The sequence below is a fragment of the Hermetia illucens genome, chromosome 2 (genome assembly GCF_905115235.1).
Source record: "Hermetia illucens chromosome 2, iHerIll2.2.curated.20191125, whole genome shotgun sequence".
Lineage (NCBI taxonomy): Eukaryota > Metazoa > Arthropoda > Insecta > Diptera > Stratiomyidae > Hermetia > Hermetia illucens.
This window is the reverse complement of record NC_051850.1, coordinates 180,401,975-180,427,680: the sequence shown is the minus strand read 5'-3', so window position 1 is coordinate 180,427,680 and position 25,706 is coordinate 180,401,975. Positions and strand designations below refer to the sequence as shown.

At 43.8% G+C, this 25,706-nt stretch overlaps 1 protein-coding gene across 1 annotated transcript in view; it reads left to right on the top strand.

The window, feature by feature from the left end:
- LOC119648962 (lachesin) overlaps positions 1-2,090 on the top strand; it is a 220,066-nt gene extending 217,976 nt beyond the window's left edge. The window contains exon 12 of the mRNA XM_038050882.1: positions 1,393-2,090. Coding sequence (XP_037906810.1) covers positions 1,393-1,472 — 80 coding nt within the window. The 3' untranslated portion in view covers positions 1,473-2,090. The remainder of the gene's footprint in view (positions 1-1,392) is intronic.
- The last annotated feature ends 23,616 nt before the right edge of the window (positions 2,091-25,706 follow it).

Below are 25,706 nucleotides of genomic sequence, written 5' to 3'. Positions count from 1 at the left end.
TCGAATGGCAGATACACTGAGTACACCTGCATCCGGAAATGGCCGGCTGGTCTCCGCCCTGGATCCTCCTGCAAGGACCACATCAGCATGCTAAGGATCATTTTGGAATAATGCACGGAGTTTAGATCCACATGCTCTCTTCATCAATTTCGGGAAGGCTTTCGGCAGTGTGATCAAGGAGTGCATCTGGCATACTCTACGCTGAAGGAATATCCTGGGCAAACTATTAGCTGTTATCAGAGCGATATATGATGCCGCAAAATGTCACGCGCTTCATTGAGGTAAAGTCCCAGAGGAAAAGCGCTGGACTGAAGATAATACGAACAAAACCGAGGTTCTTAGTTTGCTGAGTCATTGCAACACCTCCTATATGTATATCTCGAAAGCATGGTTTCTGCTGACGATGGCACCGAACTGGATTTCGGTCGATGCATTAGCAGCACTAGATCCACCTACGCCGACTTGTCTAAAATCTGGCAAGTTGAGACTATTCTGGGCTAATGTTTTTCTGTTTTGCAATACGGAAGTAGCACATGGAAAGTTGCCTCCACTGTTACTCAAAAACTCCACGTCTTCGTATGTTGACCTTCGGAGTATGTTGACCTAATGCTATTTGGCACAAAGGAGTTCGTTAGTAGCGGAAGTGGCAACCGATAGGTCACACATTAAGAAAGGACGACAATTCCAAAAATTGGAACCCACTCTGCCAAGATAGTCAACGAGTGAGTAAAGGCAGCAAAGGAGGAGTGCGAGCGTCTTGGAAAGTCTTGGGAGGAGTTGAAATGGATCTCAATGGATCGGGTGGGATGGCATATATTTGTGGTTGATGCTCTCTACCCCTCCAAAGGGTGAATAGCGAACATGTATATGTAATTAAGTTGACAATTTAGCAGCTTAGGTCATAAAATTAATAAGAACAAGCAAAAAGGGCAGTGTCCGCTTATCAGCAGATAGTTTCCCGGGGAGAACATTCATCAGATAAGCTAGTCTAACATGGGAACAGGGTATTGTATATGTACATTTGTACCTCTATTCTACCAGCTTAAGCGATAAGCCTGCACATGTATAGGGCATGCATATACAACATGATTGCAAGCTTCATATTTAATTCTTCACCCATAAAAGTAAAATATATTTCAGTGGCTAAATCCGCTTTTCCCTCTTTTACAAAACCCTACAATTTGTCACTTCCCCCCAATGTACGACTAACACTTACAACCTATCTCTCTAAAAAGTTCGAACTAAATCCTTTCTCTAAATATTTGATAGTCAAGAGCTCGGAAAAACTTTTTCCTTTCGATTCACGTCATCCTTTAAAAAACTTTTCTTACTCCACCAGGATTTTCGTATTCATCCAAAAAAGGACTCATTCACTTTGTATACTTTTTACAGGTGCTCCAGCGACGTGTAGGTGTTTGCTTAGCCGCAAGTATTTCCAACTTTTACTAATTTTCATTTTAATGAAATTATAAAATTTAATCGTGTGATTATCTCCTTTAATTTATAGTTATGCAAATGTAAGATACACATTTAAAATAGATTATATATATACAGAATAGATTTTAAGGATGAGTCAGAAATGACTGAAAATCAAATTAGATTTTTGCTAATGAAAATAAAGGACAGAGAAAAGATAAAAAGCTGGAATAAAAGATGGATTTGAATAAATAAATGGAAGGATATAATGAGCCTTTTAAACAAAATTTAAGCTCCACAATTTACAAGATTAATTATAAGCGTGAAATTAAGGGATTTGTAAAAACGGTGTTATGATAGCGACAGAAAATCGTTTAGTGTATTAGCTTTAAATATGCTTATGAATTGCAAGGACATTCTCGCCAGTTGATTTCCTTCATTTTCGTTTGTATTATTTTGAGATCTGTTTTCATTTTTTTTTTGGTCACAGATACATTTATTAGTTTAAAAACTTCAGAAACCATTGCGAATATAACGACCGCCTTCTGCTTTCATAAGAAAACCGTCAAAATTCTTGATCCAACCTTTCCACGATATTATGTCACTACAAGGTCCGTCCTGTCGCTCTCTATGGTTCTGAGTGTTGGCCGACTATAAAAGACAATGAACGGCATCTTGCGGTAATGAAGACGAAGATGTTGCGTTGGACTAGTGACGTGACACATTTTGATCACATCTGAAATGAGGATATCCGCGATCGTTATGGGTTTGCATCGATCGTGGGAAAATTTCGAGAGAGGCGTCTTCGATGATATGGTCACGTAATTCGTACCAACGAGAATTCACTTGGCAAGATTGGTCTGAACCTCGAAGTCGATGGTAAGTGGCCAAGGGCCGGCCGAAACAACGGGGACTTGATATGCTGGATGGGGATTTAAAAGCATGGAGATCGCATTCAGATCAGGCATGTCATGGAGCCAAAAGGCGAAATCGATCACGACGAGCGGCTCTGCATGAGCACAGGATAAAGGCTGAAGAAGGATAATGAGGAAAAATTGTGTTGAAGGCAACATATTCAACAATTTAAAATCTCATTCAAACTAAGGACTCCTGTAGCTCATCTGCACTTTTGAAGCCCAAAATATTGGTAGCAGGAATGGAACCCGTTTCCCGAAAACTTAACGTAATTTCAAACTTACGATATCACATTGTTCATTCTGCAAGTTCCCTCTCTAATACTGCGAGTAAGTCCCACGCAAACTATAGAAATGTCCACTATCCCCCAAATATATGGGTTCACCAGAACTATTCAGTATTCAGTCAAAATAATTGTAATCAACCATATATCAAATTCCATCGTGGGAGACAACACCATATGTGGAGAATTGTACGTTAATGGACATTTTATTGACCACTCAAGTACTATCGCCGTTAATTTCTAAACGATTATTACCACTCCAACATTAGACAGACTATTGTCATTTCTAGACACGAACTGGAGAACCTAAATTGGCCTAGATTTATGGATTTCTTCAAGGACGATTGGATATCATGAAATCAATAGTCCTTAATGCGATAATATATGCGTTGATGACCGTAATACATATGTAGATACTCCAGCAATAATTCTGATTGTCATTCAATTGTTAAATAACCCGTTTTTGAAGTGGAGAAAGTACTAATATTACCTACTATTATTTACCCTATCAAGAGAATAAATGCTAAGATTATGTATATTAAATTACTCTACTTTCAAAGATTTCATCTGAGTGAACCAGGAGCCGTATCTTTAGATCCTATAGACTACAAACTATAGACCAAGTCAATCAATTTTTGGGTAATATGGTGAGTCGTCATGCCCAAATCGATAGAGTAACTTCCGATAACTTCCGGGTCCTCAATGCAGCTTGACTATAGCTACAGATTGCGATGCACCTGCCCTTCAACCGCTCGTCAATCATCCAGGTTGCAAACACTTTAGCCTAAAAGACCATTATATATTGTTCAAAGGGAAAACACCAATTCTCGCTTTTATTCTAGAGATAAATTCCTGCTGCAGAACCCTCTCCTGTTTTTGAGCCATCGGTGTGAAAAAACGTAAGTATGTCCTGATACGCATTCCTTTGGTTCCTCCCAATTTTCTCTTCGATTCAAGACAACTTCATATCTTCTACCAAACAGATGTATGGGGGCATCCGAGAATCAAAAGGTATTTCAAAAACTGGATTCAATTCTCCCAATAGCTCTTCTAATGCTCTGTGCCCCTCACTAGTTTACATCAAAAACTCTTGTTTCACCCTAACCCACCACACTACGGATGCATAAGCGAACATCGGCCTAATGAGAGCTACGTATATCCACATTACTCCCCATGTGAGTTGAGAGGTTTTCTCATCTTTATCTAGCAACCCGTTGGGGAGTTCTGTCCCCACGTACTCGAGGAGGGCGATCAGACCCGAGTCTGCAAGGGACTCATCTGAAGTGGCTCTACCACGAAGCCTCTCCGGAGGTTATCAGGTACCATGGAAACCAGGATGCCCTTCTGAGAGCATGTGTTCTCGGCCCGGTTATTTGCGGTTGGCGCCCTAGTGAGAGTTTCATGGTGGTTGTGGTTATGGCTACATCGCGGCCAGAGCTCCTCGGAGGTCGAGCGTGGAGTTGCGCTGTACAACTCGGGTGCCGTACTCCTTAGTTGCGGCAGAGGTGTTAGATAGGCCTCGCATCCACTGGTATGAATACTGAGCCTGCAATCAGTATAAACCAGGACCGCTGTGCTTGCATGGCGGGGCTCTGATTGTGGTCCCAAAATCAATCCGTGTCCGAAAAAGACCGTGGGATTATGCCTTAACGGCAGGTACTCACGTTAAACCCCCAGGACTTTCATCTTTATCTCTACAAGCTTATTCCAAAGAGGCTTCTTGTCTAGAGTGACTTCCAGATATTTCACTTCTTCGGAGAGTTGAAAAGCTGTACTCCTCATCTCTGGAAAGCAAAGATCATTCAGCTTCCTCCTTTTTGTAAATAAATCCTTTTGGTTTTATTTGGATTTACTGAAACTCCACGCCTGACAATCCGAGATTCCGAGATCTCTACCAACACTTAGCGTAGCCATATCCTCCGCATTCGATAGAGCCAAATGGCGAAGCCGATCACGACGAGCCGACCCCGCTTGTGAACGGGACAAAGCCTGAAGAAAAAGAAGAAGTTTAAGCGTGCATTGGCAGATTTTACGGTTCACATATTAATGAGTTGATCAACATACTCCACAGAAGTGGCAACGGCACACCTCCGTGAGGGCAGTCTTTCGTCGCTTCCGTTGTTGGGTAGCGATCAACACCCAATTCGGTACACAGCAATCTCTGCATTAGCACAGCGTAGATCCACTTAATTAAAGTTTCATCAACACCATGCTCTCTCACAGATGCTTTTGAAGGACGCACAGTCGAACGCCCCTTCAATGTTCACGAACACCTCCATCGTATTCGCCCTTCAAAGTTTCAACCTCTACCTTTGAAACCAGAGAGTGAAGAGCAGACTCACAGGACTTTCCACGTTGGTAAGCATGTTGGTTTTCATTTAGTGAGTGCGGCAATGGCGTCTTTTCGCGGATGTGATACTCAACCAGGCTCTCCAGATATTTCAGTGGAACTTAGCTGGTTTGCCTGAAGTTTTTTGCATTAAAATAGTCAATAGTCAGATAACTTTAAGCTTCGGCCAAGAGAAAGTCACGTAGTCCAGAGCAAGACACTTTCGTGTTGAAAGGTTTGCGGAAACTGCCAATTCCCTTCCTCTCACTTCTGAGACCTGTTCTACCGGGTGGGTATAGATCCAACTCTGGAGTTCGTGAAAGTACCATCCCGTTTTCTAAGACAGTCAAACCTGGCCGACTCATCCTTATTAAGGACTCTGCATAGCCTGAAAGTCTCCCTTTCTCCTTCCAATTCCTCACAGTATGCTCTAAAACAGTCTCGTTTCGAACGTTTCACAAGCCTCTTATATTTACGGTGTGTTCTTCAAGATTAACTAATCTTCTTCCTTACTGCTTTCACAAGCACGTCTGGTTGATTTCCTGAGTCTTTGTAGTTCTCAGTTCCACCACGGAACCGTTTTACCGAGTTGGTCTCGGAAATAGGACACGCCTCTTCAAAGCACACTAGAGTCTCCAATTGATCTTCTATCGCCAAATGGGTCCTTAGTCACCTAGTGAGCTCCACTTGGTCGCCAATAAGTTCATTGAACTTTGTCCAACCCATTTTCTTAGGATTCCGTCTTTGTATTACAGACTGTTCACCAGAAATAGTCAGACTAAATTCTAAGCAAAGGCGATCTGAGAGTGAGGCTTCATCTAGCACTCGCCAGTCTCTAATCTGAGTTGATTAGAGAGAGTTTGAAGTGCAAATTGTTAGGTCAATTACTTCACTTCTTCTTCTTGGCCACATACGTTCGCGGTCATCAAACTAGCTGATGTGATAAAATCAAACAGCTTCTCTCCTCTGTGATTGCATTTGCGACTTTCCCAACAAATATGTTGTGGGTTCGCATCACAACCTATTAAGGGTTCAAAGCCACTTGACTCTGCATACACAACCAGATCCTTTAGTTCTTTCGTCAGTGGAGGATACAAAGAATCATAAGGTAAGTAAGGAGAGGCAACTATGACGTTTCTCCTCTTACCATTAACCTGTTATTGTAAGTTGACCACAACTAGGTCCTGGGAGTAGAATTGTTTAGCATTTTGGTGTTCGAACATGGGCCGTCGGTCTCGAGAGTCTTTCATCGAAGAAGATCCTAGATTTTGTCAGAACGAACCCATGGCTCTTGATGCAGAAATATATTAGGACGGTTCTGCAACTTTGACAGCCTTGCCACCAGTAGATAGGAAGGGGCTTTAACATGCTGCGGATTAATTTGACTAACTCTTATGTTTGGAGACATAAGTGTCGTCTGATAAAAAAACTGCTCTTAACTGAAAAGTCTGCTGCGTTCAGTGAGGATCTCACCGGGCTTAGCAGCTTGTCCTCACTTTCAGCCGAGAGTTTCGCTTTCTTGCGTCCGACTTCTCTGAACATCGCCACACTTGGTAGTGTAGCAACGCCCATGGCCTCATTCCCAAGAAACTTCACCGTCTTCGGCAGTGCCTTTCGTTGCCATCGGCAGGGAGCCCTGGAAGGTTCACGATTTCCGAGCTGCACGGATCTGTTTCCACATACCGAAATTAGACCAGTTGCGCCTACATCACCAGCTTCCCTTTTGTCTGCTTTCTCTGATAGAGACGGAAAAGAAGGTTCTGACAGGCAAGCATGTAGTCCTTTCTCCTTTGCGGCTGAAGTTTCCTTCTGCTGAGCTTTCCTTGTCCGTTTTTTTTAGAAAAATTAGGCAACAGTGTCACCGGCAAGCTGTAGTCTGGTTTCTATGATAGTTCCTTTTATTAGGAGAGTTGCTGCACTATCCTTCCTGACTGACTGCACCATTGACACCAGGTGGTGGTTTTCCACTGAAATGAAGAGCCTGTCTTCCCCAGATTTCTTGGGGAACATGATTCTAGTGAGGTCTCCAAAATCCGTGAATCGACCACGACCTAATTTTTCAAAGTCGCGGGTCGATTCGAAGTCTGTGACTTCTTACCACTTGGAGAGTTACAATCCTTTATTTCCATTTTCATGTGTTTTTAGATACACTCAGTGTAGTAATAAACTACCACAGGGATCCGAGGGGGAGTGTTAAGTCAAAAACTATTCCACCGTGTGGTCGCTCAATCCATTTCGGAATATTCAATATAATTCTGTGGGTTCAGTATCTTTTTGCAGGCATGCTCCACCTCTTCTGCTAGTCAGCGATACTTTCACTTTCTCCGGTAAGATACACTCGATCGTAAGACGTCCTCGAGTATTGTTCGATAAGCAATACATGTTCGAAGTATACTTAAGCAATATGCAGCTCCCACTTTTGTCCGATTTCTAGTACATCTAGAAATGTGATGTTTGGGTTTCAACTTTTATTTGCATAGACACCCATTTCCTCCACTTAGTGATAGGGGACACTTCCATCTTATGTTTTGCAAGTGATAGGTCTGCGTTGTCCAGCCAGGTCCTAATGTCATAAACTATTTCATTTGCGAAAATCTTGACCTGATTAGGGAGGCGTGCAACAACTATTAGCCTAATGTCATATGCAAAGACGATGGTGGCCACACCGGTAAGGAGCTCCATCGTCGGCAATTTGTTATATATATCCACAAGAATGGTCCTACGATGAACCATTGCCATGTCATTTGATATGATTTCAGACCTCCATTTGAATCGCAGCTCAGGAGCCGATCGACTAAAAAGTCGGTAGTTATGTGCATCAGATACTTCTGCACCCCCTCCATATCGCGGAATTTAAGGCGTTCTTTACGTCAAGTGTTATCACTGCATTTATCCTCTTCGAGTGCACTTTAGCTACTCTTACCACAAGATTAACCGCATCGATTCTAGGTCTCGTCTTTCGAAATCCGAACTGATTCCCAGAGGGATCTTACAGCAATTGGAAGTAACCTGTTATAGATTATTCGCTTGTTGGAAGAAGGTTTACCAGAAGATTCTTTTAGCTTAGGCATGCCTTTTCCACTGGGAAATGCATTACGGTTCGTTTCAGCACAACGCTTGCTGGTACCTAGTGTGCTGCTCTCAACGGCTACGGTCTCCTGGCTGGATGCCAACAGCTCATCCTCCGATCATGTGCCTGGCATCAGTACCTCTTCTTCTATCGTTGGTTTATTCATCTTTTTTTTCTAAATTCAGTCCATCTCTTGCTCCCATGGGTTGTCCGGGAAGAATGTCCACCCCGGCTAGCCCCCGGGGGAAGGTGCCCAAGGTATTCAGTGTTCGCATACTAAAGACCAAGTTTCCCATTGATCGTGCAGCCCTAGGCGAATGCTGTTCCGCCTTGGCTTAGGGTCCCATTAGCACCTTCTCTAGTGCGGGAGGACGATCCCCGGGCTGCTGCTTAAGCTCATCCCCCCCCTGCCAGATCCACTTGCCCCTAACAAATGGCCAGCAGACAAGCATATCGTCATCAGTTGGATGAGCCTACTCCCAGCGCGGTCTTACACACTCTTGACCCGTCCTAAGACGGTTTCCAACGGCCACTGCGAGGAGGTCGTGTGAGGATTTGACGAGTTATGCAACCTTAACTTGAAGCATAATCAGACCAGGCCGCCTACAAGGAGATATAGTTCCATTAAAATGAAATATCTTTTAATTTTTAAATCCATTTATCGTTCATTTTTTTAAATTTGGCATTTTACCGGAAATTCAATGAAATTGATTTTTAAATTTCTTGCGTCATTTTAATCATATCAAAATGAATTTTCAACTCTGAAATGATAATGCAAAAATGCAAACAACCCCCACATCAGTTTTGCTAATATGCACGTTCTCCACACTCTGTTTATTCCGTTAAAATGCGGAGATATTTCATCGCAACGACGATAATGATCGAATTTCTCTCTCAAATAATGAGTGCATTATCGTCTCATAATTCAGAAAGCTTGGGCAATGCTAATAATGTTAATATCATCATCATTCATATTCATAAAGCAGGAATGGAACGCGAGAAAGGATACGTAAGGACATACCAAAGGTTACATTGACTTCCCAGCTGAGAACGGCACTCGGAACGATGCCTGTAAATAACCGCAGTATTCGTCGCTCAGGACATAATCCATCACATTATCGATGAGCGCAAAATAACGCCCGAGTAAGGACCCCTTCAAAGGAATTTTAAAGAGCTTAAACGGATTAAGTTCCATTGACTTGAAGGAAAGCAAGTGAAGCACGAAGGATATCGACTAGACAATCTTATTTTGAAATTCTGCATTTGAATCACGTCATTCGTGGTTGTATGGGTTCCGTTCTGCTGTTTGTTTTTGTGGGTATAATTCTTACGTGGAAATGGGATTTTCATTGGAAAACAAGAGAAACTTTAAACATTTTCATTATGCCATGGATTAATTTATCAAGATTTATCCTACCATTTACCCTACCATGCGGAACTCGGCCTGACTAAACCCCTCCCAATGCTACTCTAATTAAATTTCCACCGAAATATTTTTGATTTAATCAAACATTTACCTTTCCCCGCATTACGCGTATTAATTATGAATCAATAATGAGTCCAATTACATAATTACCGCTAAGTCAGTTTTATCGGTGAAAGCGCTGATTCATATATGGATGAATGTTAATGTATATTTCCAGCAACCAGAATGGAAATTTTTGTGAAAACACACCATAAATAAAGGGAAAAGCCATTCCATGTAATAAATTGAAATACTGTAAAGCCCCCCCCCCCCCCCCGCCCATAGCATCAGATGACTTTACTTAGCCGCGGTCCATATTCATTTTATCGAAAGCTAATTGGTTTCACATTCAATCCACATCCCCCATGCATCCATCCACAACCCCACAATATTTCACTTTTCACATGTTTACAACTTCCCTTGACAAAACCGCCCATTTCTTCTGTTATAAATTTTCCAAGCAGAAAAGTTGGTCAGAAAAACCATCGCGAATGCCTAATAAATGAGCTCACATATGTACACACTCATCCCTACATATATAGATTGAATCATTTTAATTTAAACCATAAAATGATGATTACAATTTCGCGCTATTTACTTTCTTTTATGTCATAATTATTTGCATCCATTGCTGGAATTACGTCCGGTCAGGTTTAAGGCGGCGCGTTATCATGAGATAATGTAGTGCCGAAATTTCCAGAGGCTGCGATATGCGGACGCGACCTGTAACTCGCCGTGAAGGTGTCTCAAATGCAACAGCCTTCACGGCCCCCGACAATGTCCTAAGAAAGTATGAAGAGGGCTCGACGTGCTGCAAATGCGGCAGGAACACGCAATCGGCAAGTTGCAGGAACTGCCCGGTCTTCGTTCAGGCACAAGCCAGGCAGAACCAGCAACAACAAATCAAGCCCGCACTTGTAACAAACCCCAGATCTTTGTTACTCACACTACACACCCCACCCGCAATCACCTCCAAAACCACTTCAATCGCCAAACTGGCGAAATTGTCATTCTCCAAACAAATAGCATCAACCACAACCAAGAGCAAATCTGGCAACACATTAGACTTGTATTCCCACCTATCAGACACTCACTTCACCGATGGACAGGAAACTTGCCCTCCTCTCCTTCCCCTGTCAGGTGTCGCCGAACAATGCCAGTGGCTATCTTTTCCACCAACCATAATCCTGACATACTCCTCCTAACCGAGACCAAGCTTAAACCTAGAAATACCCTCAGCTTCCCTGACTAAAAAACCTTTCATCATCATCATCAACGCCGCAACAACCGGTATCCGGTCTAGGCCTGCCTTAATAAGGAACTCCAGACACCCCGGTTTTATGCCGAGGTCTACCAATTCGATATCCCTAAAAGCTGTTTGGCGTTCTGACCTACGCCATCGCTCCATCTCAGGCAGGGTCTGCCTCGTCTTCTTTTTCTGCCATAGATATTGGCCTTACAGACTTTCCGGGCTGGATCATCCTCATCCATACGGATTAAGTGATTCACCCACCGCAACCTGTTGAGCCGGATTTCGTCCACAACCAGACGGTCGTGGTATCGCTCATAGATTTCGTCGTTAGTAGGCTACGGAATCATCCATCCTCATGTAGGGGGCTCTTCTCTCGAACGCGGCCAAAAGTTCGCAATTTTTCTTGCTAAAAACCCAACTCTCTGAGGAATACATAAGGATTGGCAAGATCATTGTCATATACAGTAAGAGCTTTCACCTTATGGTGAGACGTTTCGAGCGAAACAGTTTTGGTAAACTGAAATAGGCTCCGTTGGCTGCCAACAACCGTCTCCTATCTGCATCGTTCTCGTTTGACCAGTGCCATTTGAAGTTGCTTGTTCTTTCGGTTTTGGCGCTGATGTTTCCACCATGTAGTTCGCCTTGCCTTCATTAATGTGCAGCCGGAGATCTCGGGCTTATTGCCACCTACTCGATCTGAATGAAGGTAGGCTGTACATCTCGGGTTCTTCGTCAGCGTAAGCCAGTAGTTGGGTGGGCTTGAAGTGGATGGTGCCTCTCGCATTTACATCGGCATCGCAAATCCCTTTCTCGAGGGCCAGGTTAAAGAGGACGCATGATAGGGCATCCCCTTGTCGTAGACCGTTGTTGATGTTGAATGGTCCCGAGAGTGATCCTGCTGCTTTTATCTGGCATCGCATATTGGCCAGGATCAGCCTAACCACTCTTATCAATTCTACCACGGCCAGGTAAAGTTTTACCGCGGCTATGCTATCATAGGCGGCTTTAAAGTCGATGAAAATATGGTTCGGCTGATGTACATATTCCAACAGGTTTTCCACCGCTTGCCGCAGAGATCAGATCAGATTTTCTGATCTGTTGCTGATTTGCCTGGAGTGAAGCCTCTTTGGTATGGGCCAATGATGGCTGAGAACTGAGAATATCTAATAGATGGTACCCAGCAACGTGATACCTCTATAATTGCTGAACCGTGTGATATCTCCATTTTTATGTATGGGACAGATAAGGCCCCGTTGCCAGTCGTCAGGCATTGATTCGCTGTCCCATACTTTGAGCATCAGTTGATGAACCACTTGGTGTAGTTGGTCGATTTCATATTAAACCAATTCAGCTGTAATTCCATCGGCTCTCAGCGACCTATGGTTTTTAAGCTGATAAATTGCACGGACTGTTTCTTCTATGCTTGGTGGTGGAAGCGTTTGTCCGCCGTCTTAAGTTGCCAGGACCTCCAACTCGCCGATATTTTGGTTATTGAGTAGTTCAACAAAATACTCCACCCATCACTCCAGTATGCCCATTCTGTCGGAAATCAGATTTCCCTCTTTGTCTCGGCAGGATGAACATCGAGGTGTGTAAGGCTTCATCCTGCTGACTTGTTGGTAAAACTTCTGGGCCTGGTGCGGTTGCTTCCTGTACTTTTCGAGTTCACAGACTTGTGGTTCTCCCAGGCTTCTTTTTTCCGTCTGCGAAGTTGTTTCTCCACTCGCCGGAGTTCGTGATAAGTCTCTGCGCGTGTCCGCGTCCTTTGAGAATGCAACATTACTCGGTATGCGGTATCCGTAGCTAGCTTACATTCATCGTCAAACCAGCCGTCCCGACTTTTCTTGCGGTTGGGGCCAAGTATCTTTGTGGTCGTATCAATAAACGCTCTTCAGGTGGTTGTGAAGATCATTTATTGGTGCCTCATATCCAAGACATCTGTTAGCCGCGGCTATTGTGGCATCCATTTCCCCTTTAAAGGTGTTACGGAGGGCTCTGTTGTGAATGGCTTCAGTATTCACTCTCACCTGATTGTCAGCAGGGATTGTAGGTGGTTTTGTAATTCGAGCTCTGAGCACCGTGCCAACGGGAGAGTGATCCGAGTTTATATTGGCCCCACTATATGTTCTGACATCAAGGCTGAGAAGTGGCGGCGTTCGAATCAACACGTGGTCAATTTGGTTGAAAGTGGTCCCGTCAGAAGAGGCCCACGTATGTTGGTAGACCGATTTCCACGCAAACCAGATCCTTCCAAAAACCATTTCGTCCGATTCTGTCAACTGAATTATCCGCAGTCCGTTATCATTGGTATGCCTATGTAAGCTATGGGAGCCAACGTATCGCCTGAATACGGGCCCCGTCCCCATTTGACTATTGAAATCTGACTGTTAAAATCCCCAAGTATGATATCAAAATCATACTGGGACAGGCTTAGCAGGCCTAGTACAAGATATCCTTCTCCGACTCTGTAGTCTCCTCTGTATGGGCATGAACGTTAATGGGACTGATGATTCTAAATTTACCTCCGAAATGCAGAGTGCATAGCCTTTCGTTCATATTTTCAAAGCCAATAACGGCAGGTTTCATTTCTTGGCTGACTAAGGAACCTACTCCTGCTTCCAGCATATGGTTTACTGGACGGCCACTATAATATATGTTGTAGTGGCTCTTCTCTAGGAAACCTGTCCCTGTCCAACGCATCTCCTGCAATGCTGTTACATTAGCCCTATATTGGGACAGCGGATCAGCCAGCTGCTCAGCAGCTCCGTTTCTGTACAGGGAGCACAAGTTTCATGAGAAAATGCGCAAATCTTTATTCCGTTGTCGTTGCCAGGTTCGTTGTTGTAAAGTCCATGCTATCCGAGGCTCCTTCTGTGGCTTCGTAATATTGGTTTCCCACGTAGGTTTGCCAGTGCTATCCAACCTGGAGCACCAGTTGATACAATCTGTTCCGTTTTTAAGCGCGGGAGGCTCGCCTTCATTTTCCTTCGTGTGCAGTTTTCCATTGGGAAAGAGTTCCCAGCGGTTACCATGTGGTGATGGAGCTAGGGTTTAGTAGTAGAACTGTTGGTGTTGGTTCAGCAGGCGTTTCCTAGGTTTTATGCTCCATCATGGGTACCAATCGACGTTTCGTCCTGGGACCTATACTAACCTTTGACCACCAGCAATCATTAATCAGTTAAACATCCTATTCGGAACTTATGTGCTCCGCCGAAGATTATGGCGATTAACCCCAAATTTGGTGGAAGGGTGGGAACTGTAAACGCCAATGCATACAGTGAGTTACATCATTCTACTCCGAAGTTAAGGGGTGGTGTCCATTTTTCCACCAAATATAGTCATGTGGGGTATCAAATGACAGGTATCGGTTAGTACTTTCGGAAGCCGATAGTTTTAATATTTGTTGAAAAGGCAATGAGTGCGGGGGTCGCAAGTGATCATTTTTTAACGTACCCATTCTCAAAAACCCAAAAACCGGAAAGGCTGTGATTATATGGTGCCTAGGCTCCGATATCTGTTCAAAAAAAGTTCATAATAGTATATTACTATAAGACCGTCTTCAGGTTCATCCTAGCATCATGAAATTTTACAGCAATATAGGCTATAACATAGAGCATGATCACGCTTGGAAAGTTGGACTAGCGATGTTTACTAAGAACATTAGTTGAGGCAGCTACATACTCCCCACCTTGTCAGGAGCGAAAATGGAATTAGTACAAACAGTCAAGTATTAGGAAGTACACCTCGACTACAAGCTGTCGTGGAAACACTATATCCAAGAACAATATCAGAAATTCTGCAGATTTCTCTGGCGGAACTGCGATAGGTAAGCCCTGGAGGCCTTTCACCACAACGGATTCATTGAATATATATCTTATATCTACCTTAAAACTCATTTTGATGTATACATGCCTTGTCCGCTCGTGGAGACTGAACTTTATTAACAGTGGGATGTTGCTAGCGCAGATTAGCAATGAGTACTACGCCCACCGCGGCATTCGGGGCTATCCTAAATCTACCTCGCTTTCATCTTGAGGTGACACGAAAAACAGCTAACGACGCATATAGATTCGATACCTTTGGTGGAAAGGCGGCCAATCATACGGTCATGCGTCCACCTGAAAACTTCATGGCAAACATGTGGTGGTTTGACGTTAACCGATCACATGGTTTCCAGATTCACCTTGGAAAAAGATACTCGATCGTAATCACCAGAAGAGAAGAATAGTCGATAAATGGCCATGAGTCTTTTGGGATGACAGTCATGGAACACTGATGGCGCAGGGATGTTTTCAGGAAGTCCAATTATAGAACTGGCCCTCAACCATTTTCCAGGTGCAGATTTATGACAATTTATTATCAGAAAAAAAAATTGAAAAAAAAAAGGCGGAAGTGCGAATCCGGCCATCTACTGCCAAATCTATTCTTAAGGCTGAAATTGCAAAAATTCATACAGCAAAATGAAGAAAATTAAACGCTTGCGAGTGGGAGAAGTTCCGGGGCTAGAGTGGTATTTTTGCTTTCCCTGAAGAAGTGGACAATCTATCTATCTATCTACCATATGGAAAAAAACACCACTTTCATCTATATTTGGGAGGCATCCACCTTAGCATTCTAACCCATGGCCAAGGAAACGGCTTTGTCTGGATTCGGTATTTAGGGGTAACGTTTTTCAATGTCTATCTAACATCGAATGGGACGATGCCGGATTTTCGACGCTGGCTTGACGCTCTGAAGGCCAGAGAGGGGCGGATCCGGGACCAAAGGGAAATTAATTTTCAAAATTGACAGGACCACTCGGTGTGCACCATTCCGGCGAACTTTCTGTGCGTTTAACCTCACAAGAATTAACACCGAGAGATTTGTCGAACCCCTTGGAACAGCTGCACTGGAGGCACCCCTTGGGTTACTGGCGTTGCAGCTGACACTGTCATAAATGCAGTCATGAGCCTGATGATGACGGCCTGCCGAGCTTCTGTGCAGAGCCTCGAGACGTGGCAAGCCTTCTATATAATAGTGGACAACCAAAATGAAAATTTTTGTGAAAACACACCATAAATAAAGGGAAAAGCCATTCCATGTAATAAATTGAAATACTGTAAAGCCCCCCCCCCCCCTAGTATCAGATGAATTTACTTAGTCGCGGTCCATATTCAATTTATCGAAAGCTAATTGGTTTCACATTCAATCCACATCCCCCATGCATCCATCCACAACCCCACAATATTTCACTTTTCACATGTTTACAACTTCCCTTGACAAAACCGCCCATTTCTTCTGTTATAAATTTTCCAAGCAGAAAAGTTGGTCAGAAAAACCATCGCGAAGGCCTAATAAATGAGCTCACATATGTACACACTCATCCCTACATATATAGGTTGAATCATTTTAATTTAAACCATAAAATGATGATTACAATTTCGCGCTATTTAGTTTCTTTATGTCATAATTATTTGCATCCCTTACTGGAATTACGTCCGATTCCGGGGATAGTTTTAATAAATTCATAAAAGGCTCTAATACTCGTATGTATAGGTTAAATGTTTCCATTATCAATTCACGAGGCCAAATTAAATTAATGAATATTAGTTTATAATGATGCGATAGCCTAGATTAATTTACACTTAGGCCAAAGGTGGTTCAAACGGATAATAAGCAAGTACCCAACATACATAAACAAGGGTGGAAATTAATTTCATTCTTAAATTTGGACATTGAAGTATGAGTGATTGTATAAATTAAGCTCTGTATGTAAATGTGCATTTGTATATATGAAAATTAAGAAAATTAATCGGAAAAATCAAGCCTATAAAAAAAATGTTAGTTACGCTAGGCAAATATAAGCTGGGATCGGCGATTACCGAAGTCGCAAGGGATGAAATTAAGTACATAAATCGCTTCATCTTTCAGCGGAGCCGCAAATTAAAAAAAAAATGTAATTAAATCAAAGTAAAGAATTAACGCTCATTATGTTACGTTTTCTAACTAATTTGATAACGCATTCGCTCAAAAAGGAGTCATACATAAAATGCTCAATAGTTGCGCAATAGTCGAATTGTAAAAACATGAAAAATAGAATAATAAATCTGTATTTAATATGCTGTAAACACTGGAGTTTCATTGATAACCCAGTCCTCAGAGGACACCCCGTAGGAGATTCTAACTAAGCTCCACAGATCTTCATCTATTTCTAGTAGCGTTTGCCCCCAAGATCCAGCAAGCAAACCTGATTAAGGCACTGTTCTAACCATTGTCAAGTTTGAGACGGTGCGTTATCATAAGATGACCCAGAGGTTGGGACATGCGCGGACATGCCCGCGACAATATCCTAAGAAAGCTGAAGGGAGCCCAACGTACTGCAACCGGCGAACAAGTAACCGTCAAGTTACAGGAACTGCGCGGTCTTTGTTCAAGCACGAACCAGATAGAGCCAGCAACAACAAATCAAACCCGCATCTATAACAAACCCCAGATCCTTGTTACCCACTCTACTCGCCCCACCCCCAATCAACTCCAAAACCACTTCATCCCCAACATGGCGAAAAATGCCATTCCAAAGAAATAGCTTCAACCTCGACCAAGAGTTTTTGAAAATACTTAACACCCAAAGAGCAAATCTGGCAACACATTTATAAACTGTTATTCCCACCTATCAGACACTGGCAGCAGCGATGGAGAGGAAGCTTGCTCTCCTTTCCTTCTTCTGTCAGGTGCCGCCGAGCCAAGCAGGTAGAGGAAACACGAACTGGCTATCCTTTTATCCAACCATAATCCTGACATACCTCTCCTAACCGAGCGTATAGCTTAAACCTAAAAATACCCTTAGCTTCCCTGACGAGGAGACCTTTCGGACGGATAGAATTGAGACCCCTGGAGGAGATACATCAGCCATCGTGTCAAAGGCACGGGGCGCTAAAAAAATATTCCTCACCACAAAATTAGCGCCTTCTTTACGAACAACCATATTTCAAAAAGAAAAAATCTTGACTGACGCCCCTCTGGGTAGAGGTGAAGCAGCATCTGATGAGTGCCTCTGCTCTGGACGAAACCGTCAGTCAAGACTTTTTCTTTTTGAACGTGGGTGTTTAACCCAAAAAGAGGAGTCCGTGGACCACAAGGGAGGAAGTAAGTTGCTTCCCAAGTAGTCCGGTCCATCATCAAGTGGATGCGGAATCAGGACTCCCAGCATCCAGCAATAACTCCATAATTTTAAGCCTATAATGTCCCTATCAAAACCTGAACCCTTCAGACATTTCCGCTAAAAGAAATAACCTCAATTCCCACTCAATCACCTCTAATAGGAGAGTGCCAGTTGCAATGGGAGGCGATTTGAACGCCAAGCACGCCATGTATTATAGAATAACCAAAGGCACAATGAGAATGGCAATAAGCTTGCACGCTGGTCTAGTCAACACCGCAACCCATTACAACTAATTCTTCTGCCCACCAGTCAACCAACCCACCACGGGCTAAACATACGTTCCTACATAGACCTGTTCCTTGTTAGTAATCATTTACTGACGCATCTCCATGACATAGTTACAGCTCCTATCCTAATAGTGATTTAAGTGTATTAAGTGACCATGACGGTGTGATTTTCTCCTTTAGTATATCTGAAGAACTCCAGCAGACTAGAATGTCGTACATTTGGGACTGGCGAGCGAAATTGACCAAATATATCTCGCAACCCAGCCCAGCTACAGGGAAAGTTTGCAATCAAACAATTCCCAACAGACCATTGTAACCTCACCCTTCCAACGCAAACCCTCAATTTAATCAAGGAAAAGGCTACACTGCGTTGTCAGCTACATAGAAATAGATTTAACCCACAAGCCATCCACTTAAGATCCCGCATATTTATCCTGACCGACAGAACCAGAAATTAGATCCAAACCATTTATCCTCAGTACTATGCCGCTCAGTATGCACCAATCTGCCTTAACAGCTAAGCCATCTCCCGACTCTGGAAAACTTGTCCTCGCCTTTGTCCCGTTGACAAGCGGGATCGGTTCATTGTGATCGGTTTCGTCATTTTTTTTATCAAATGCCTGATCTGGATACAATCGCGAGGCTTTTAAATCCCTATCCAGCGTATCAATCCACTGTTGTTTCGGCCGGCCTTTTGATCTTTTACCATCGACTTCAATGTTCAGACCAATTTTGGCAAGTGAATTATCATTAGCGCAAATTACGTAAGACGCCTCTCTCGCAGTTTTTTCACGAACGGTGCAACTCCATATCAATCGCGGATATCCTTATTTCGGATTGGTCATAACGTGGCACGCCACTGATTCAATGCAACATCTTCGTCTCCATTACCGCAAGACGACGTTCATTGTCTTTTATAGTCGGTCAACACTGAGAACCATAGAGGGAAACAGAACGGACGACATTGCGGTAAATTTTAGATTTGAGATGTTCATTGAAACGTCGATCACAAAGAACACCAGTTGTGGAACGCCACTTCATCCAGGTTCCATTAATGCGTGAAGCAATTTCATAACGCAGTTCTCCTTTGGCTGATAATTTTGACCCGAGGTATTTAAATCGCTCAGTTCTGGGCAGGTCATTGTCGCTGACAGTGATTGTGCCTGTTCCATGGGGATCGGTCGTCAAAAATTCAATTTTATTCAGATTCAATCTGAGACGGTGTTGCATGAGCTGATCATTCCATTTTTGGACAAGTTGTTCGAGATCATTTTTGCTATCAGACGCTAGGAAAACCTCATCTGCATAAAGCAGTGTATAGGGCGCTGGACGTTAGATCCCGTATGCCCGTGTCTATAACAGGAACAAAGAGAAGTGCTGAGAGGGCCCTTCCATGACAAACACCAACGGACACACGAAGCGGTTGTGATACGCTCCCACACGTCGAACTTTACTTTTCGGATCGTGGTAGAGCAATTGAACCCAGCGCACGAGTTCTTCTGGCAAGAAGTGTTGTCGTAAAGCATACCAGATGAGTTCGTGTGGTACACGGTCAAACACTCTGTCTAGATCCAGAAATGCAATGTAAAGAGGACGATGCTTCTCACAGTGTTTCTCCATGAGTAACCGCGCAGCGTGTATGGCGCCAGTAGTTCCGCAGTTCTTGAAAAATCCGTCTTGATTCACTGTTATTTCAACGATTTCGTGAATACGGTTGTCAAGAATGCGTTCAAAAGTCTTGATGGTGTGAAAAAGTAACCGGATCGGACGGTAATTTGGACATTTTACTGGACTACCTTTCTTTTTCCATATTTGAACTATGGTACTTTCTTGCCAGTCAAATGGTGTTCTTCCTTCCTAAATAACCCGATTAGAAAATTCACTGAGCGCAGTATTAGGTTCCAGCTCTTCGCTTAATATAGACAAAATCACACTTCACTTTTCCGACCCAATAGTAGAACAGAAAGTGAAGCAGAACGTAACCCACCCTATCCTTTCGCCTGACGGAATAGCTGCTATTTGCGCGCCCATCGATACCGCAACCAGCAGCACCGTCGAATCCATAATTATACCCCATAACAAAAAAAAATCCTCAGGACCTGATTAAATTCCAAATGTATTTTCAAAGAATTGCGCTAAAACCATCAGCCCCTTCCTCACCAAAATATTTAACGCTTGCCTGGAAACAAGACACTTCCCTAACCTTTGGCAACAAGTCCTCATAGTCACCATACTGAAAAGCAAACAACCTGCATCTGAGCCAAGCAGTTACCGTCCCATTTCGTTACTCAACACCACGTCCAAGATATTTGAGATCGTGATTCACGACATAATTGGTGGTCATATCTCAGAAAATGACATCATTCCCGATTTCCAATTTGCAAACAAACGATAACCCGGCACATCCCATGCACTCCTCGTCCTCGAAACAGATATTGCAAAATATCTCAACTTTAAGACTCCTCCCATGGCTTGCCTGTTAGACATGCAAAAAGCCTTCCATTCCTTATGGATCGAAGGAATAATCTATAAAATATCCCACACTTTCAATTTTACCTAACCAATGCCCTCTCCAATCCTTACCTTCCTCCAGCGGGTACCCCCAGGGGTCTTGTCTATCTGTTACACTGTTCTCCATATGTACCACCGATACTCATTTAGAAAATCACCCAGCAACCCCATTAGAACCATCCAATACGCGGATGATCTAATATCGTACACAGGCTCAGCTAACCTACAGACTAGTCAACGCTGCCTAAACCTGTCCTTCCAAATACTCAACTCATACCTCAAATATACCTTTCGTGGTAAATCCAAATTAACACGGAAGAGAATGACTGACGCACAAAACCTAAACGTACATGTTGACACCACCCAAATCCCCTGTGTTACATCCACCAAGTACCTTGTCGTCCAACATAATACCCGCCTTTCGCCGATTGCTCATGTGAGTCAAATCAAATACAACACTGCTTTGTCTTAACAACCTCTGACCCCTCCTCAATTAGAACCCCTATCCCCGATTGGAGGTCAAATTGTTCTGTTATAAACAATTAATTCGACCTCTGATCTCTTATGGTTTTGTCGCTGGAACGCCTTAGAACAAGAGAGAGGAGATTCTTCCGCATAGCGCTGAATCCCGATGACCCTCTACCAGGATACCTATGACGCAGTGAAAACCATCCGCATGGACGTCTTCCTAATCAAATCCCTAATAAAACTCCTAACCCAAGCCCAAACCCACCCCAACGAACTTGTTCGTCGGTGCGTGCCAGACCGACCTACCCCAGTCACTAATTTCCCCCGATCACACCAACTCCGAGTCAATATCCTATTTAACCACAATCAAGATCAACTTTTCCGACAAAATTCCTTAATACGCTATAACCGCCCCTTCCACAAAAGTCGCCTCATCTTTCAGCAGGGCCGCAAATTAAACAAAGAAATGTAATTAAATCAAAGTAAACAATTAACGCTCATTATGTTACGTTTTCTAACTAATTTGATAACGCATTCGCTCAAAAAGGAGTCATACATAAAATGCTCAATAGTTGCGCAATAGTCGAATTGTAAAAACATGAAAAATAGAATAATAAATCTGTATTTAATATGCTGTAAACACTGGAGTTTCATTGATAACGCAGTCCTCAGAGGACACCCCGTAGGAGATTCTGACTGAGCTCCACAGATCTACATCTATTTCTAGTAGCGTTTGCCCCCAAGTTATAATATTTATATACGCGTCCTGATTTGATGCGAAAGGTTAAAGGACTAAGATAAAGGTCACCTGACCGGGTATATGTCTAGCGGGTATTCCCATTCCATTATTTAATGCAGCGTTTTCTTGATTCTTTATCAGATTGTCTGGAGTATATCCTTGCGACTACCAGCAGACACGAAGGACATTTTCTGGGCGGAAGCATTCTATCAAATTCCTATATTCAATTATTGTGGAAGTAGATGGATCTTCTTGATGGGAGATATGTAATATTTAAGAATTTCTTTTCCGAACATTGGATATTTAGTTGATGTATTGTAAAGGGAGTGTTCCATGCTTAGAAAGCAAAGGGGGCGGCAATGCAAAATAGAAATGCAGGAAACGAATTTAATTCTACCGCAATTTTCTATCCACGCTTCCTTATAGAATCTAAATAAAATACAATTAATTTTTTCCTGAAACGGGATATATTGTTTATTTGTATATACGCATTTCGGGCACAAGTTAGGTAACCGATGTACATCCCCCAGCTGAAACCGCGCGGGTTCAACAAACGGACCATGTGATCCCGCCAATGAAAGTCACTGGGCGAATCTGCCACTCCGCGGGCGCTTTTTGAATTGGCCGCCGGGTCGTCAAAGGCCTTCAGCCTTTTGGGCACGCCTCGTTTCAGCACTCTAAACGGGCCCTCGTAAGGTGGTTGCAGCGCTCTCCGAGAAGTATCCACCCTAATGAGAACCTGTGTAGATGTCTTAAGGTCCCTGGGTGTGTTCAACTCCACTGTCGACTGTCGGAACGGTAAAGTTGGCCACATCTTCGAAACTGCGTCCCTGGGCAGGCGCAGTATTCCTGAGTCGCTTAACCCTACTCTGGTGTGTAGCATAGAGTCGGCGGGGAAGCGCAGATTCTTCCCGTACACCATCTCCGTAGGGCTTCCCGTGAATTCCTCTCATTGGGGTGTACGGAGGCCGCGGAGGGCGAAAGGCAAGGACCACGACTACGATGAATCGTTGCGAGCCATTAAGGCGGGCTTCAGCGTCCGGTGCCAACATTCCAGCATACCATTGGACTGTGGATGGTATGTAATAAAGCTTTCATAACTCCAGGAAAATAGTAGGCTCGAAATACACTCCCTGGTCCGTGATGATTACAGGTGGGCTACCAAAGCGCAGAATTCATTCTCGAGAGAGGGCCTCACAACATGATTCCGCCATTATTGCAGACAGAGGTCTATAATGCCAGGCAATACTTGAATCTGTGCGAATCTCGCAAAGGGCCAATGACGTCGAGGGAATACACCTACTTTCTTTCGTACGTGCTTGTTGTCTTTGCACTTCTTGTACGTGGTGCACTGTCCGCCCTAAGTGTTTGCGTTCATGGACGGCCAGAAGTATTTTTCGGTGATTAACCGGTTCGTCGTCCTGATGCCTGGATCCGCAAGATTGTATATTACGCGAAATATTTCTCTGCGATCGACCGAAATGAATGGCCTGGGTACCTTATCTGAGGTCTCGCAGAGTTAATAAGAGTTTGAGCAAAAAATGAGAAACTCCTTGAAATTGTATTTGGAGTTTGCCTTCAGGCTCCGAAGCTCTGCGTCGTTTTTTTATGCCTCGGCGGTTGCCCTATAATCGACCGCGACGGGGATTGTGACCACCGAGGTTCGAGATAAAGCGTCTGCAACTGAAGTAGAAGAAGAATATGAAGGCTGATATAACTCAGAGCCGGAAATGACTATTGGACGCTTTGTCGGACTTTTGTCTAAGCGCGAAAGTAAGGAGCATGTGGTCCATGAACACGGTGAACGGCCTGCCCTTAAGGAGGAAATGGAAGTACTTTATAGCGAGACACGCGGCGAGTAGCTCACGATCATAGGCGCTGTAGTTGCGTTGAGCTGTTTTGAAAACAAGCTCAACGGCTGCCAGATTTGATTCACCCGTTGGGCACCTACCGCTGTATCTGAGGCATCGACGAACATGGATTTGACTGATGTGTTGCGTTTTTTGACCGACTCAAACGTATCGACTGCTTCAGCAGACCACGCAACCTCACGGGAGTCTTTCGTTTTGAGCCCAGACAAGTAGGCGTTAAGGATCGCTTGGTGATGAGCGGCCTTGGGCAAGAAACGACGATAGAAGTTTAATATGCCCAACAACCTTCGAGCTGGAAGAAATGTTCTCCCTGCTCGAGAATGCGGTACGGGCCTTCATAAGAAGGTTGCAGCGGCTTCCGGACGGCATCCGTCCTGACCAGGACAAGTACACGTACACGTGTCTAGTTCCTTGGGCTCACAAACAGGTGCGGACGAGTGTTGCGTGGGAAGAGTGGCTTTCAGCGTCCGGTGCCAACGTTCTAGCATCCCATTCGATTGCGGGTGGTATGCAGTGTAGGGACCAAATGAAGTGGAGATGACCAACAGCTATTGGAAGATCTGCAGTTGTTTCATCAAATCGTTAAACTTTTTTTGTGTTACTGTTGCCGTGTTAGTGGAGGCACCTTTGAAAAAAATGAGGAGCCGCTAGTGTTGATGTGGTGCTGTACATCGTGCTTAACCAGGTGATAGAATCTATTTTCCGCAGTAATGTTGCGGTACTTTCTGAGGAGTGCGCGAATGCGGTGGTCGGCAACATCCTCGAAAATAATAGAGACAGTGTCGTTTTTGTAAGTGGAAATTTACCCTGACGTCTGTAATGAGATTGTGGGATCTATCAAGCCCTTGTTTTGCAGGTTTACAAACAGCCCGTAGTGACACGGATGGGGATGATAATATCCGCCAAAACGAAACGTCACGAAAACGTTCAGCGCAGTCAGAGACTCACGTCCACCTACCTGTAGCCATAGATGCGAATGGGAGGAGAGTTTACTGCAGCCAGTCGTAGGTTTTACGGAATTAGGGCGTTCGGACGGCGCGTAGGTAGAACTGACATCTCGGCACTCGTGTCGACCAGGAAATAACGCCTGCTCTCGTCCGCTTTATGGTTACCATAGACTTAGATGCTCTCCAGACCAACTGCCTCATTTCACGAGACAACTGGCTGGGGGCATGGTCGCCTAACGTCAGCTAATTCAGCAAGTGATTAAACTTTGGTTCCTCATTTACTGGAAAGCGCCGCATTAGCTGCTCCTTCAGGCGGACTCATTTGATACGTCTGAAACAAGCCCGATGATCTCCTCGTCAAGACCTTTAAAAGCGCCTGGGTGGCGTCCTTCGTGAGGCCCACCAGCGCAAATTGAGCCTCCAGTTGATGGAACCATGCAACTGCATTACGCCGCCAAAAGAGAGGCACCCTAACCGCAACTGCCTCCAGCTGTGGTATCGCGCCTTCCGCGGTCTTCCTCTCACGGAGATACTGTTTAGAAAGTGTACCGCTCAGGTCAGCGAACGAGACTATCTCATCACAAAGATCATCCTTGGCATTTTTCACCCCAAGCAGTCTTTTAGTTTGTCTTATGTAGCACTTCTCACAATCGGCAGTCCTCCAACAACCAAGGGTGCCGAACGAACAAATCGTCGTTGAAATTGAGGCAGACATTCAATTTCAAAGTGACGAATTGAGAGAAGGAAACCGTAATAATGTAGCTATCATCCTTTCCTCGTATAATAAACCTGCCCTCAAGGAACTACTGATAATACAAAGCCAAAGTAAAATGATGAAGGAACTAAAAGAAAGACCAGTATTTTATTTAAAAACGGGCAAAGAAAATGCGGTCGTAATAGTAGAGAAGACGGACTACGACGCAGCAATGTTCGAAAAACTTTGGACGGGAGGATACTTCGAATTTAGGAAAGATCCTTTGCGAGATTTCCAGGCTTGGAAAAATTATTAAAA